Source organism: Aethalodelphis obliquidens, unplaced genomic scaffold, assembly GCF_003676395.1.
Source record: "Aethalodelphis obliquidens isolate GAN/ISIS:26980383/991018 unplaced genomic scaffold, ASM367639v1 scaffold33, whole genome shotgun sequence".
In the NCBI taxonomy this organism is placed as follows: domain Eukaryota; kingdom Metazoa; phylum Chordata; class Mammalia; order Artiodactyla; family Delphinidae; genus Aethalodelphis; species Aethalodelphis obliquidens.
The window spans coordinates 21,227,502-21,239,990 of record NW_020837977.1 but is presented as its reverse complement, the minus strand read 5'-3'; the positions used below and the strand labels follow the sequence as shown (position 1 = coordinate 21,239,990).

The following is a 12,489-nucleotide window of genomic DNA, read 5'->3' as shown; positions in this document are numbered from 1 at the left end:
GTCATTTCTTTCATGTAGCGGAGCCTGCGCGGTCGAGACAAACACACGACACGCAGCGCTCAGGCTCCCAGCGTCACTACCTTCTCTGCATCCTCTGAACTGGATCCCGAGAGCTCCACGACGCTCCTGGCCTTGCTCTCCTCGATCCCAGCGAGGCAGGTGGGCTCACTGCTGAGAGCGTCGGCCATGATCTTGTACGCTGTGCCCACGAGAATGTTATGGTCACGGGACGCCACAACGTTTCTGCTCAAGTAGCTTGATGTGTTCTCACCTGCTGGATTACACACACGCACACAGGATTTTTTGAGAACTGAGTGAGTGACGTAAGTTACAAAGAAGATATTCATAGTGTTCAAAGGTTGTTTTCTATTAAGAAACTAAAAGAAATCTTGAAGGTATAAGAAACTGACTTCAAACGTTGACTCGAGAATCTCTTGAACTCACATTAACGAACAATGTTCTTTGTCACCAGCGACCACGGCCCACCGAGGCTCAACAATTAAAACACCAAATAAACTTTCATTCAAGCATCACCCTTCTGCATTTTGTCCAAGCACTTCTTTGTGTTAACAGAGAACAGAAAGTGTGCTTCCTAATGCATTCGTGCATGTACATCAATAACGCAGATTTTTAAACTGATGCTGTGACCTACAGCTGACAAAGCAACAGAGACCACCGCAGTCCAAGGTCTAGTACTATGTCCGGCCGTGTGGCTCTGGGCAAGCCTACAGCGTGCAGAGGTCGAGAAGAGAAAGGGCCGTCACCCGGCAAGTCCTGCACGCACACCACCTGCTCCTCCAGGAGACGCTTACTTCACAGGGCCGTGACCGACGGCAGCCAGTCATTATCACGAGAACCGAGTGCCGTCTTCACGGCAGCAAACTCCTCCTGCCCCCCCAGAAAAGCCTATAAAAAGAGCTGAGCAGTCACGGCGTCATTTTCCGATCCTGGGATCAACGTGGAAAGTGCTTCCCCATCCTGCCCACGAGTCGGGCTCGGGACCGGCGGGAGGCCGCAGGAAAGCCCCGCCGTGCACCTGGGACATGCACACGAGACCCGGGACCCACACACGGGGTTCCCGCTCAGCCTTACAGGCCACGTCATCACAGACAGAAGAACTGAGGAGGAAAAAGGCTCTCATGGCTAATTGTTTGAGGCAGTTCTTATATGTAAACATAAAGTTTTCAAAATAATTAAACTGTTACACCCAAAATTTGGCTAAGTCTTAAAGAGAACATTTTAGAACTTCAACTTTAGTTTACAGATGAAGAAACAAAAGCTCCAGGAGTCCCATGCGGTAGCATTACACCCATTAGCGTTAGCACCCACCCATTACATTACACAGCACCTTGGCGCCGCATGTTCAACAAATACTTAATAAAAGTTTTACAAATTTAATTCCCAACTGTCAGATAAAGCAGCACAAAGGATACTGCGAGAAGACACACAGCCACAACACAAACTGTGGGAGGAGAAGAGCCTCGTACCCAGCAGGGGCACCGTCTTCAGCGCCGCGCAGAGCTGCTCGGGCGGGCGCTGGGCCCGGGCCCGGCCGTGGCTGAGCCGGCAGTAGCTCTGCACCCACTTCACGAGCCAGTCCTCCCGTGTTTTTGACTCTCTGTGCAGCTCCTTCAGCAGTTTCAAGGCAAGCGAGAAATTATTCTACATGGCGGAAGAGAGAAAGCAGAAAGATGACACAGGAGGATGATGAGAAGTCAAGTCTCTGTACGAGAGGAGCTTCTCGCTGGCCCGCAGTGACCCATCACCTTAGCTTTATCGCGGGGACAGATACACAGTCCAGAGTCTCCGGGACACTCACGCAGTGGGGCACTCACGGCTGCCGTCTGATTCCGGGACTCTGTCGTCCGCCAAGAAACCCTCCAACCACAGGCATCTGCTCCCCTTCTGCCCCGGGTCTGCCCATTCTGGACACTTCCTACCCAGGGAGTCAGCTGTGCTCTGACTTTGTGTCTGGTGGTGTATATCAGAACTTCACCCCTTGCTGTGGCTGCGTAACATGCTACTGCATGCATAAACCACAGTTTATTTATCTGTTTATCTACTGATAAACCTTCGCATTGTTGCCACCTTTTGGCTATTCTGAATAATGCTCTTTTTTCTAATTTCAATGAACATAAAGAATCTGTATACAGATTTCTGTGTGGACGTTAAGTTTTCATTTCTCTTGGGTATATACCGAGGAGGGGAACTGCTGGGTGAAATGGTAACCCTCTGGCTTTTGGAGGAGCTGCCAGACTGATCTCCACGGTGGCTGCACTGCTCACCTCCCTGCACGGAGGGCCGTCCCTCTACTCCAGCCGTTCTGTGGGTGTGCGGCGGGACCTGGCTGTGGTTTGACCTACATCCTCCTGATGACTCGTGGTGCTGAGTGTCTTTTCTTTCCTTCTTTCTCTCTCTCTCCCTCTCTTTCTTTCGCCATGCCACATGGCTTGCGGGATCTTAAGTTCCCCAACCAGGGATCGAACCCGTGCCCCCTGCAGTGGAAGTGCGGAGTCCTAACCAGGAAGTTAGGAAGTCCACTTCCCTGGACCGCCAGGGAAGTGCCCTGAGTGTCTTTTCATGTGCGTACTGGCCACTTGTGTGTCTTCTTGTGAGAAATGTCTATTCAGATCCTTTGCCTGTTTTCTCGCTGGGTTGTTTGGCTTTATGTTGTTCGGTTGCAAAGAGTTATTTATGTATTCTGGGTAAGCGGACCCTTACCAGATACACGATTTCCAAATATTTTTTCCCATCATGTGGGTTCTCTCTTCACTTTCTTGAGTGTGCCATTTGAGGCACAGAAGTTTTTAGTTTTAATATACGTTTCTCTGTTTTTTATTTAGTTGGTTGTTTGGGGATGTCTTTTACATCTAATTCTCTGCTGAGCTTCAAGGACACTGACATCAGTCCTATGCGTCCTTGTTACGACCCTTCCAACCACTCAGGCCAAAAGTCCAGCCACCCTTGTCATTCCTGCAGTCTCTGGCCTTATTACATCTGCGTATAAGAGTGTACATTTCACACAGTTCTCATCCCCACCAGCACGTCCAAGATCTTCGATGACCTCCTAGTCTCCAGTCCCTAGTTCTGGGCCACATGCTCTACAACCCACCTCAAACCAGCATCACGAGACAAGCCGTCCGCCCACGGCGGCGTCCACAATTCCCAGTTTCTCCCCTTGGGATTCTGTTTAAACGTATCTCCGTACCTTCCTCTCCTACCACCCCCAAATGCCCCCCCCTCCATGGGGCCCTCCTGCCCCCTCTTCTTGTGCCCTGCCCCCAGCAGCGGGGAGCACCCACTGCACCCCCGCCCCGGGATGCACCCCTCACTTCCTGCTGAGAGGCCACATGCACCACCTCAGCCCCGGGCCCCGGCCACTCCCTGCTGCACCCGGAGCTGAGGGGATGGAGGGCGAAATGGCTAGGGCCTGCTGGAAAAACAGCATCTCCTTTTTCTCTGCAGGAAACAGTGAGGGAAGACACTACCTGAGTCCAGAAAGTGGGGAGGGGGCACGACTTGAAACACCCACAGCATCCACAACTTCAAGGGGAGAGCCTGGGGAGACCAGGCGAGGGGGCAGGGCCTCCTCGGTGGAGTATCTGAGAGCATCTGAAGGCCAGCTCGTCCAGAACTGAACGCAGGGAACTGACAGAGTTATTACTTCCTTTATTCACTTAGGCTGCTGTTATGGGAAATATAAAAACTCCTGATACAAGACCCATCTCAAAGAAACACCTATAAATGAGCCTTTAAACCCACAAAACAAATATTAATTATTTGTACTAGAATAATATTCTTTGCTTTATAATAGCAATCAATATAGGGTCATTAAAGCAGCAAGCTCCCCTAGTATATCCAAATATGATTTAATTACATGAAAAATATAATTTAATACAGTTGAAATGCTTATATGCGACTTTTAAGCAAACCGCACTTTTATCAAGAAAGGACCTTATTATCAAATGATAGATTTCCACAAACTAAACCTAAATATAATTTGTTACTACCTGGCAAGCATTCATTTTGTTAAACAAGAGAAAACCTTTTCTTTATAAGTAAAGCAGAGAATAATCATTTTGAAATGATTAACAAGTGTATAATAAACTTTAGAGGCTTTCTGGAAATTTTTAAGTAAGTATTTCTTCAAGTGTACTTCCTTATAGAGAAAAAAAAATACTAACTACTCAACTATCTCTAAGCTTCAGATTTTAAAGAAAAGCTAAGTTTAAAGAACGCCAGTTTTGGATCGTCCGTGCCCCGGGCGCGCCCACCTGCTTCCGTGCACTCTCCACCATCTGCAGCCTCATGGAGAACTTGCAGCTGGCGATCAGAGACCGAGCAGCTTCCTCCGGAGCCTGCACGCCCGTCCCGTCCGCATCCTCACTCACACCACCATCGTCCGGAAGGAGAGTGAGCTTCTCCTCTATTTTGCTGAGAAAGAAACATCTACATGAAACAAAGAAAAATAAGAATTAATGCCGGACTCATAAAAGAAATCTCTGACACTCAGGAAGCTGCTGGACAGCATTCAGACAGAAATTCTACAGTTGTTAAAATTTTGCTCATTTTTTAGACTATAAATATACACTCTCAGAACTGGACTTAACCCCCATTTTAATTAACCAGCTCTTGGAAGATCACTGAGGGTATTTCAACGCAATTTTCCAGACAGCATCTACTGCTTCCACCTCCACAAAGTAAAGTAAAGTATGCACACGCGCAACCTGCTCTCTCAACAAATGGACAGCACACCCCGTGTTGAGTCAACACCATTTTTCTCCTTTTATCTCTGAATCTAAAGTCTTCGTCACATACGTGGACAGTGTCAAGCAGCGGGCAGGTTACTACCACCGAGAACAACGGCTGTATCACATGGACGGCCAGAAGGTTATTCTTATTTGTATCATGATTTACATATTTGACTTGGTTCCCATGATTCTAGTTTCATTATTTTCATTGTCAGTAACACGGACAAAGGACCTGAACATACAAAATTCACCCCAATTAATAACTAACTTTCTGTGCATCTGCAGACTAATTTCAATTTCTTAGAAACACTGTAGCCAGATAAACTAGCAAGTCTCACACCTCTCTTGCTTATTTTTTTCAGTTTTTCCCAACAAGCAGCCTCCCCAGCCACGGATCCGCTCCTGTGCTCCTGACCCCATGACCACCATGCAAGTGCCCACTTCCTTCCCAAGAGCTAAACAAGCAAAGGTGGTGGACCCTGGGTGCTGGGTAAACACCTGGAGAAGCAACGCATGAACAGGAATGTCACCCTGCGGCGTGAACGAGGGCCTGGGCTCCCAGAAAGTGGGGCAGCAGGGGACAAGGACATGCCGTCACCAGCGAGAAGAGTGCATTCCACTCCACAAGGCAGAGTAGCCAGGAAGTCCCAGAGGGAGGGCACAGGTGAAACAAAGGTGGTATCCGCCATGCTCTTGTGTCAGCTCTTGGAGGAAGGAGCCCAGAAAGAGCCATCTTGGTAAAAGTGACAGAGCCCTGGCTCTGGTGAGGCCACAGGAGGCGCCACAGCCGCCCTTCTGCTGGTGACGGCTAGAAACGGGGTAGTATGCAATCACAACCACCCTGGGGTCTGAGGGTCAGCAAGAGACGGCCACCTTCAAGGACGCGGAGACCAGGAGAAGGTTCTGCCACTGTGGTGAGTGTCCTGCTTTTCTCTGTCTTCTCCCAGTTCTGCCATAAGGACAACCACAACGTGGAGCGTGGCAGCCTGAGTACGAAGACTCTGAAAGAAGCAAGCCCTGTTGTGTTGTGCCCGGAGGAACCAAAGGCTGCAAAGGGAACCCTGCAGGGGAGAGAGCGGACAAGGGAGCCTCTAGCTCCAAACAAGAAGCCGCGTGGGCCGTGGCTACCCCGCGACGGGCACGTGTGCAGGACTGACTTGAGAGCTGAACTGAGACCTGAGCCAGGAGAAAGCGAGAGCCCAGGTGCAAGTCTAAGGGGCTAGCTGCTGTAGGGTCAGAACAGTCCACGTCCCCTGGGAGCTGTAAAGGGGCTCAGTCTACACACTTTCTAGGACACAAGCCAAAATTCACCAAAATCCAAAGAACCCAAGAAAATGTGCCTGTTTTCAGTGACAAGGACAGTAAGCAGATGTCGACTCTGAGATGACCAATAGGTCGGCAAAGGTCATACAAGGACCTTTAAACAGCTATTTTAACTATCTCTAAGGGGTCTAGAAAAATACACATGGAATAAACGAAAAGTAGGTATCTCAGCAGAGAGGGAGTGTAAAAAGAGCCAAATAGAAATTCTACTGAAAAGTACCTGGAATAAAACATTCACTAGACAGAATTAAAAGAGGAAACAACAGTGAGTTTGAAGACAGATCAATAGAAATGATCTAATCTGAAGAATAAAGAGAAAAAAGATTGAATGAAAGTGAACCTGTGGGACAATGTCAAAAGGTCTAATATATGTGTAATTGGCATCCCACAAACAAGAAAAATTGGGGCAAAAAAAATACTTGAAGAAACAGTAACAGAAAATTTCCCAAATTTGGTGACATATATGTACAGATTCAAGAAGCTTGGAGAAGCTCAAACTGGATAAATTCAAAGAAAACCATACACAGACACATCATAATTAAACTGATAACCAACAATTAAAAAAACAATCTTGACACTGGCCCCCAAATATGACACATTACATATTGGGGAATAACCATTTGAACAAGCATGACCTTCCCTTTTGAAACATAGAGGACAAATGATCCCCCAGTACTCTATACCCCGAGAAAATATTCTTCAGGAATGAAGTGAAATAAAGACATCTCAGGCAAAGGAAAAGCAAGAGAATTCATCACAGGCAGACCTGAATTCCAAGAACTGCTAAAGGAAAATCTTCAGCTGAAGGGAAATATTAGAGGAAAACTTGGATCTTCAGGAACAAATGATAAGCATCAAAAATGGTGAGTGCAGGGCCTTCCCTGGTGGTCCAGTGGTTAAGACTCCGCCCTTCCACTGCAGGGGGCACGGGTTCAATCCTGGTTGGGGAACTAAGATCCCACATGCCATGCAGCATGGCCCGTCCGCAAAAAAAAAAGGAAAGGAAAGGAAAGGAAAAAAGAGAGAGAGAGAGAAAGAAAGAAAAAGAAATGGTGAGTATAAAAGACTGTTCCTTGTAAGTTCTGAATCATGTTAGACTATTTAGAGCAAAAATATATTATCTGTTAATATTTTCACTGTTACTTCATATATATATATATATATATATATATACATATACATATACACATGAAGTACACACGTCAATATGTCTTTACTGCAACATAAGCTAAAGTGCACATTTCATCAGGAAGACACAGCAATTATCAACATGTATGTGCCTAATAACTGATTATTAGGCAAACAGACAATTCTACAATCACAGTAGGAGGTTTTGAAATCCCAATCTCAACAGCAGATGGAACTAAACAAAAAAATCACTAAAGACATGGAAGATCTGAAAAACACAATTGACCACCTCGATCTAAATGAAAATTATAAACATTCTGCAGTCCAAGAACTGCAGAATACACAGGATTTTCAAGTGCACATGGTATATTTACTAAAGTAGACCATACACTTGGTCATAAAACAAGTCTCAATAAATTTAAAAAGGGTGAAACCATACAGTGTGTGTTTATAACCACAAGGAGTTAATTCAGAAATCAATAAATAAGAGACACAGAAAACTCACTTCTAACTATTTCATGGATCAAAAACCGTGTGCCACAACTACTGAGCCTGCGCTCTAGAGCCTGCAAGCCACATCTACTGAAGCCCGCACACCTAGAGCCCGTGCTCCACGACAGGAGAAGCCACTGCAATGAGAAGCCCGCGCACCACAACGAAGAGTAGCCCCCACTCGCCACAACTAGAGAAAGCCTGTGCACAGCAACAAAGACCCAACACAGCCAAAAATAAATAAATTTTTAAAAAAAGCAACATATTACATCATGAACACAGCAAAGACAAGTGATGTCACCACACCACAAACAGCAAAGATAAGTGACATCATCCAGATCGTGACACAGGTCATTCTCGACCTCGGTCCCCCTCACAGGAAAACCAACCAACAACTCTCAAGGACAAGACAGCACTGGGAAAATCCCACAACATGGGGATGAGGTGAAAACAGCCCCACACCCCAGGGACTGGGAGGGACCCCACTTGAAGGGTCACTGGGACCGCAGCCAGGGCCCCCGAGTCTACGGTTTCTCCAGTGGGAAGAGGAAAGCCCAGGGCTGTGGGTCTCACCTCCCAGGCATCGCGGGGCTCAGGGTATGACAGAAGACGGGGTGGGGCTTACAGCTACCAGGGCTGGGATCCTGCCAGGCAGTCCCAGCAGAGCCCGAGCAGAAATGCTGACCAGTGGCTTCACGTGCCTGAGCCGACACGGTGGCCCAGTCTGACCAGGGAGCTGGGCAGGACGCGCGTCTGCCCGATTCAGGACCCAAACAACGAGCCTTGCTGGCCTGCAGCGTGTTCTGCCCTCTGCCTGGGCAGGGAGCTAATTCACAGCCCCACCCACCTGACTGGGAAACCCAGCCGGAGCTCGGGGTACCTGCATAGCCCACCCTGCGACCCTGCTCACAGCAGCACGTGCTCAGAGCGCCTGCCGGTGGACACAGCCAGGACTCCGGCCCAGCAGTCCAGGGGCTTGGCTCACGGTTCTGCTCCATTTGGTTCCCAAACAAGAGTTTGGCCAGCCGGGGGCCTGCATGGTGGCCCCTCGCGCACGGGCAGGGAAACCAACCTGCCGAAGAGCCTTCAGCTCGCCTAGCCGGGGAACCTCACCAGAGCACGTGGGGAAACCCCACAGCCCAGTGCACAGTGGTGCTGGAGCCTCTCCCTTCCCGTCTGCAGAGTCAAACCGGTGGCCTGCCTAGCCAGGGAATTCGCTGTGCGGTCCCGCCTGATCTGGGTCCCCAAACGATGAGTTATGCTGGCCCTGGGGCCAGCTTGGCTGCCTCCCCCAACCCCCCGGGGCAGTACCCCACCTACTGCTGAGCATAGCACCCAGTCCCGGCCACCTAGGAAGCCTGACCAGAGAATGCAGGCAACACAGAGCCATGCTACAGCTGCGCTGGGGCAGGACCCCAGTCCTACCCAACTGTCCTGGGCCAGCGGCACCCCGACCCCCAACCTCAGAGCTCAGGCAGCAGCCTCACCCCAAATACACAACAGCAGGTCCCACCTGCCCAAGGAAGCTACCAGCTGGCACGTCCAGAGCCCCAGGCTGAGCTGACTGGTGAAAGACTATCTCTGCAAAGTCTGAACAAGACCATTTACTCAGATGCGTAGATACCAACGTAGGGAACCAAGGATCACGAAAAATCAGCTAACTGTGATGCCACCCAAGGAGACTAACGAAGCTCCACACCTGACCCTAAAGAATGGAGACCTGTGAGCTGTGGACAAGAGTTCAGAATAACCCACTTACAGAAGCTAGTGAGCTACAGGAAAGCACAGACGACTACGTGACATTAGGAAAACAATGCATGAACAAAACGAGAGTTTAACAAAAAGACAAAAACCATCAAAAAACAGAAACAGGAATCCTGGAACTGAAGAATTCAACAGAGAGCTTCAAAAGCAGATTCAACCATGCAGCAGATTCAATGAAATTATCCAGTCAGGGGAGCAAAAGAAAACAGAATGAAAAAGAGTGTAGCAGCGCGTAAGAGAAACAACACACCCATTATAAAAATCCCAGAAGGAGAAGAGATAAAGAAAAAGACAAAGTACATTTAAAGCAATAATGGTTGAAAACTTCCCTAACCTGAGGAGAGATATGGACACCCAGATCCTTGAATCCCAAAAGACCCCAACAATGCAGGGGGCCAGGGTTCGATCCCTGGTCAGGGAACTAGGTCCCACATGCTTGTGGCAATTAAGAGTTCGCGAGCCACAACTAAGGAGCCCACGTGCTGCCACTAAGGAGCCCTCGAGCTGCAACTAAGAAGCCTGCCTGCCGTAACTAAGGAGCCTGCCTGCCGCAACTAAGGAGCCCAACTGCCGCAACTAAGGAGCCCACCTGCTGCAACGAAGACTCAGTGCAACCAAATAAATAAATAAATATTTGGAGGGGAAAAAAAAAGAACCCAACTAGGTTGAATCCAAACAGGGGTACACCAAGACACATTACAACTGAAGTGTCCAAAGTCCAAGACAAAGACTTTTGGAAGCAGCAAGAGAAAGGCGACATGTCACACAAGGGAACCCTCCCACCCTCCACCCAGTAAGACTATAGGCAAAGTCCTCAAAAGAAACATTTCAGGACAGGAGAGAATGGGGTGATACATTCAAAATATTGAAAGAAAAAAAGAATTGTCAACCAAGAATACTGTATCTGGCAAAGCCGTCCTTCAGAAATGAAGAAGAGATAAACAAAAGCTGAGGGAGTCCATTACCAGACCTGCCTGCCTTACAAGAAAGCTAAAGGGAGTTCTTCAAGCAGAACTGTGATGTTAATTAACATCACAGAAACATATGAAGTTAGTATATAACTCACTGGTAATGGCAAATATAAAACCAAAGTCGAATTCTCTAATATGGCAGTGGTGGTATGTAATTCACTGACAACTCTAGTTTAAAACTTAAAAAACAAATGTATTAAATATAACCATAACTTCAATAATCTGGTATTGGATGCATGATATAAAAATATGTAAACTGTAACATCAATAACCTAAAATGTAAGAGGGATGAGGACACAAAAGCATAATAAAGTTTAAGAATGTTATCACAGTTAAGTTGTTATCAGCTTAAAATCAGGTGTTACAAGATAGTTTACGTAAGCCTTGTGGTAAACACAGGAAAAAACTATAGTAGTCACACAAAAGATCACGATAAAGAAGTCAAAGCACACCAAACAAAAAGTCATCCATCAAATCACACAAAAAGAGAACAGGGTAAGCAACAAGGGGTAATGAACCCACAAAACTGTCAGAGAACAATTAACAACAAAAATAGCAACAGTAAGCCTTACCTACTGATAATTACTTCAAATGTAAATGGTTTAGATTCTCCAAGCGATTAAAAAAAACAAGATCCAGGGAGTTACGTCTCGGTCCAGTGGTTAGGACCCCCCAGCACTTTCACTGCCGTAGTCCAGGTTCAATCCCTGGTCAGGAACAAAGATCCCACAGGCCATGAGGCACGGGGCCGGAAGAAAAAAGAAAAAAAAAAGATCTCCAACGATATGCTGCCTACAATACACTCACTTTCGCTCTGAAGACACACTGACAAGAGTGGGAGAGATATTTCAAGCAAATGGGAACCTAAAAAAAGCAGGGGTCGCTATACTATACCAGACAAAATAGACTTTAAGCTAACAATGGTAAAAAGATACAAGGAAGGTAATTACATGATGATAAAGGGGCCAACTGCCAATCTGTCAAGAAAATACAACGATTGTAAATATTTATGCACCAAACAACGAAGTACCTAGGTATATAGGGCAAATACTAATAGAACTAAAAGGAGAAATAAACAGCAATACAATAATAGTTGGGGGTTTTAATACCACTGTCAACAATGGACAGATCACCCAGACAGAAAATCAATAAGGAAATAGCAGATTTGAACAATATTATAGACACACACACACACAATAAAACAGAAAAACAACATGATCAGTTAAATAGATGCAGAAAAAGCATTTGGCAAAATTCAACACCATTCATGATAAAACAAAACTTTCAGAACAGTACATGAACAGCAAATAACCAGAAAATACAATGAAAAAAACAACCCTCCGTTCACAACAGTGCTGAAAAAACCATACATACTTAGGAGCAAATCTAACAAAAGACAGCTAAGATCTCCAGATGGAAAAAATACAAATCTTTGAAATTAAAGAGGACCTAAATAAACGGAGAGACATACCATATTCATGAATTGGAGAACTCTACACTGTTAAGACAGCAATTCCCAAAGTTGATCTAGAGGCAACAAAATCCCAAACTCTGTTTTTCTTTTTTCTCTGGTAGAAATTGATAAGCAGATACTCAAATGTATATAAAAATGTAAGCAACCTAAAATAAACAAAGCAGTTTTCATAAAGGAAACAAAGTTGGAGAACTCACCCTATCTGATTTAAGACTTACTATAAAGCATCAGTAATGAAGACAGTGTGATATTGTGAACAGATATGCATATAAGTCAAGGAACAGAACACAGCATTCAAACAGACCCACAGACACAACCGTCACTGACTTCCAGAAAAGGTGCCAAGGCAATTCAGTGACACAAAGTAAGACTTCTGAACAAACGGGACTGGACAACTAGCTGTCCATATGGAAAAAATGAACATGTATCCCTACCTCATACCATCTACAAGAATTATCTTCCACTTGGGGCTTCCCTGGTGGCGCAGTGGTTGAGAGTCCACCTGCCGATGCAGGGGACGCGGGTTCGTGCCCCGGTCCGGGAGGATCCCACATGCCGTGGAGCGGCTGGGCCCATGAGCCATGGC

General features: G+C 46.6%; 1 protein-coding gene across 7 annotated transcripts in view; it reads right to left on the bottom strand.

Moving 5' to 3' along the window:
• The window catches only part of PRKDC (protein kinase, DNA-activated, catalytic subunit), a 150,435-nt gene that overhangs the window by 17,404 nt on the left and 120,542 nt on the right, over positions 1–12,489 (bottom strand). For 5 of the 7 annotated variants that reach the window (XM_027128148.1, XM_027128143.1, XM_027128145.1 and 2 more), the window contains 3 exons: positions 4,275–4,449; positions 1,488–1,662; positions 81–274 (listed from right to left, as the gene is read on the bottom strand). In XM_027128148.1, coding sequence (XP_026983949.1) covers positions 81–274; positions 1,488–1,662; positions 4,275–4,449 — 544 coding nt within the window. Of the gene's footprint in view, positions 1–80; positions 275–612; positions 1,310–1,339; positions 1,663–4,274; positions 4,450–12,489 lie in introns of those variants that run through there. The other 2 variants (XM_027128144.1, XM_027128149.1) reach the window with 2 other exon arrangements.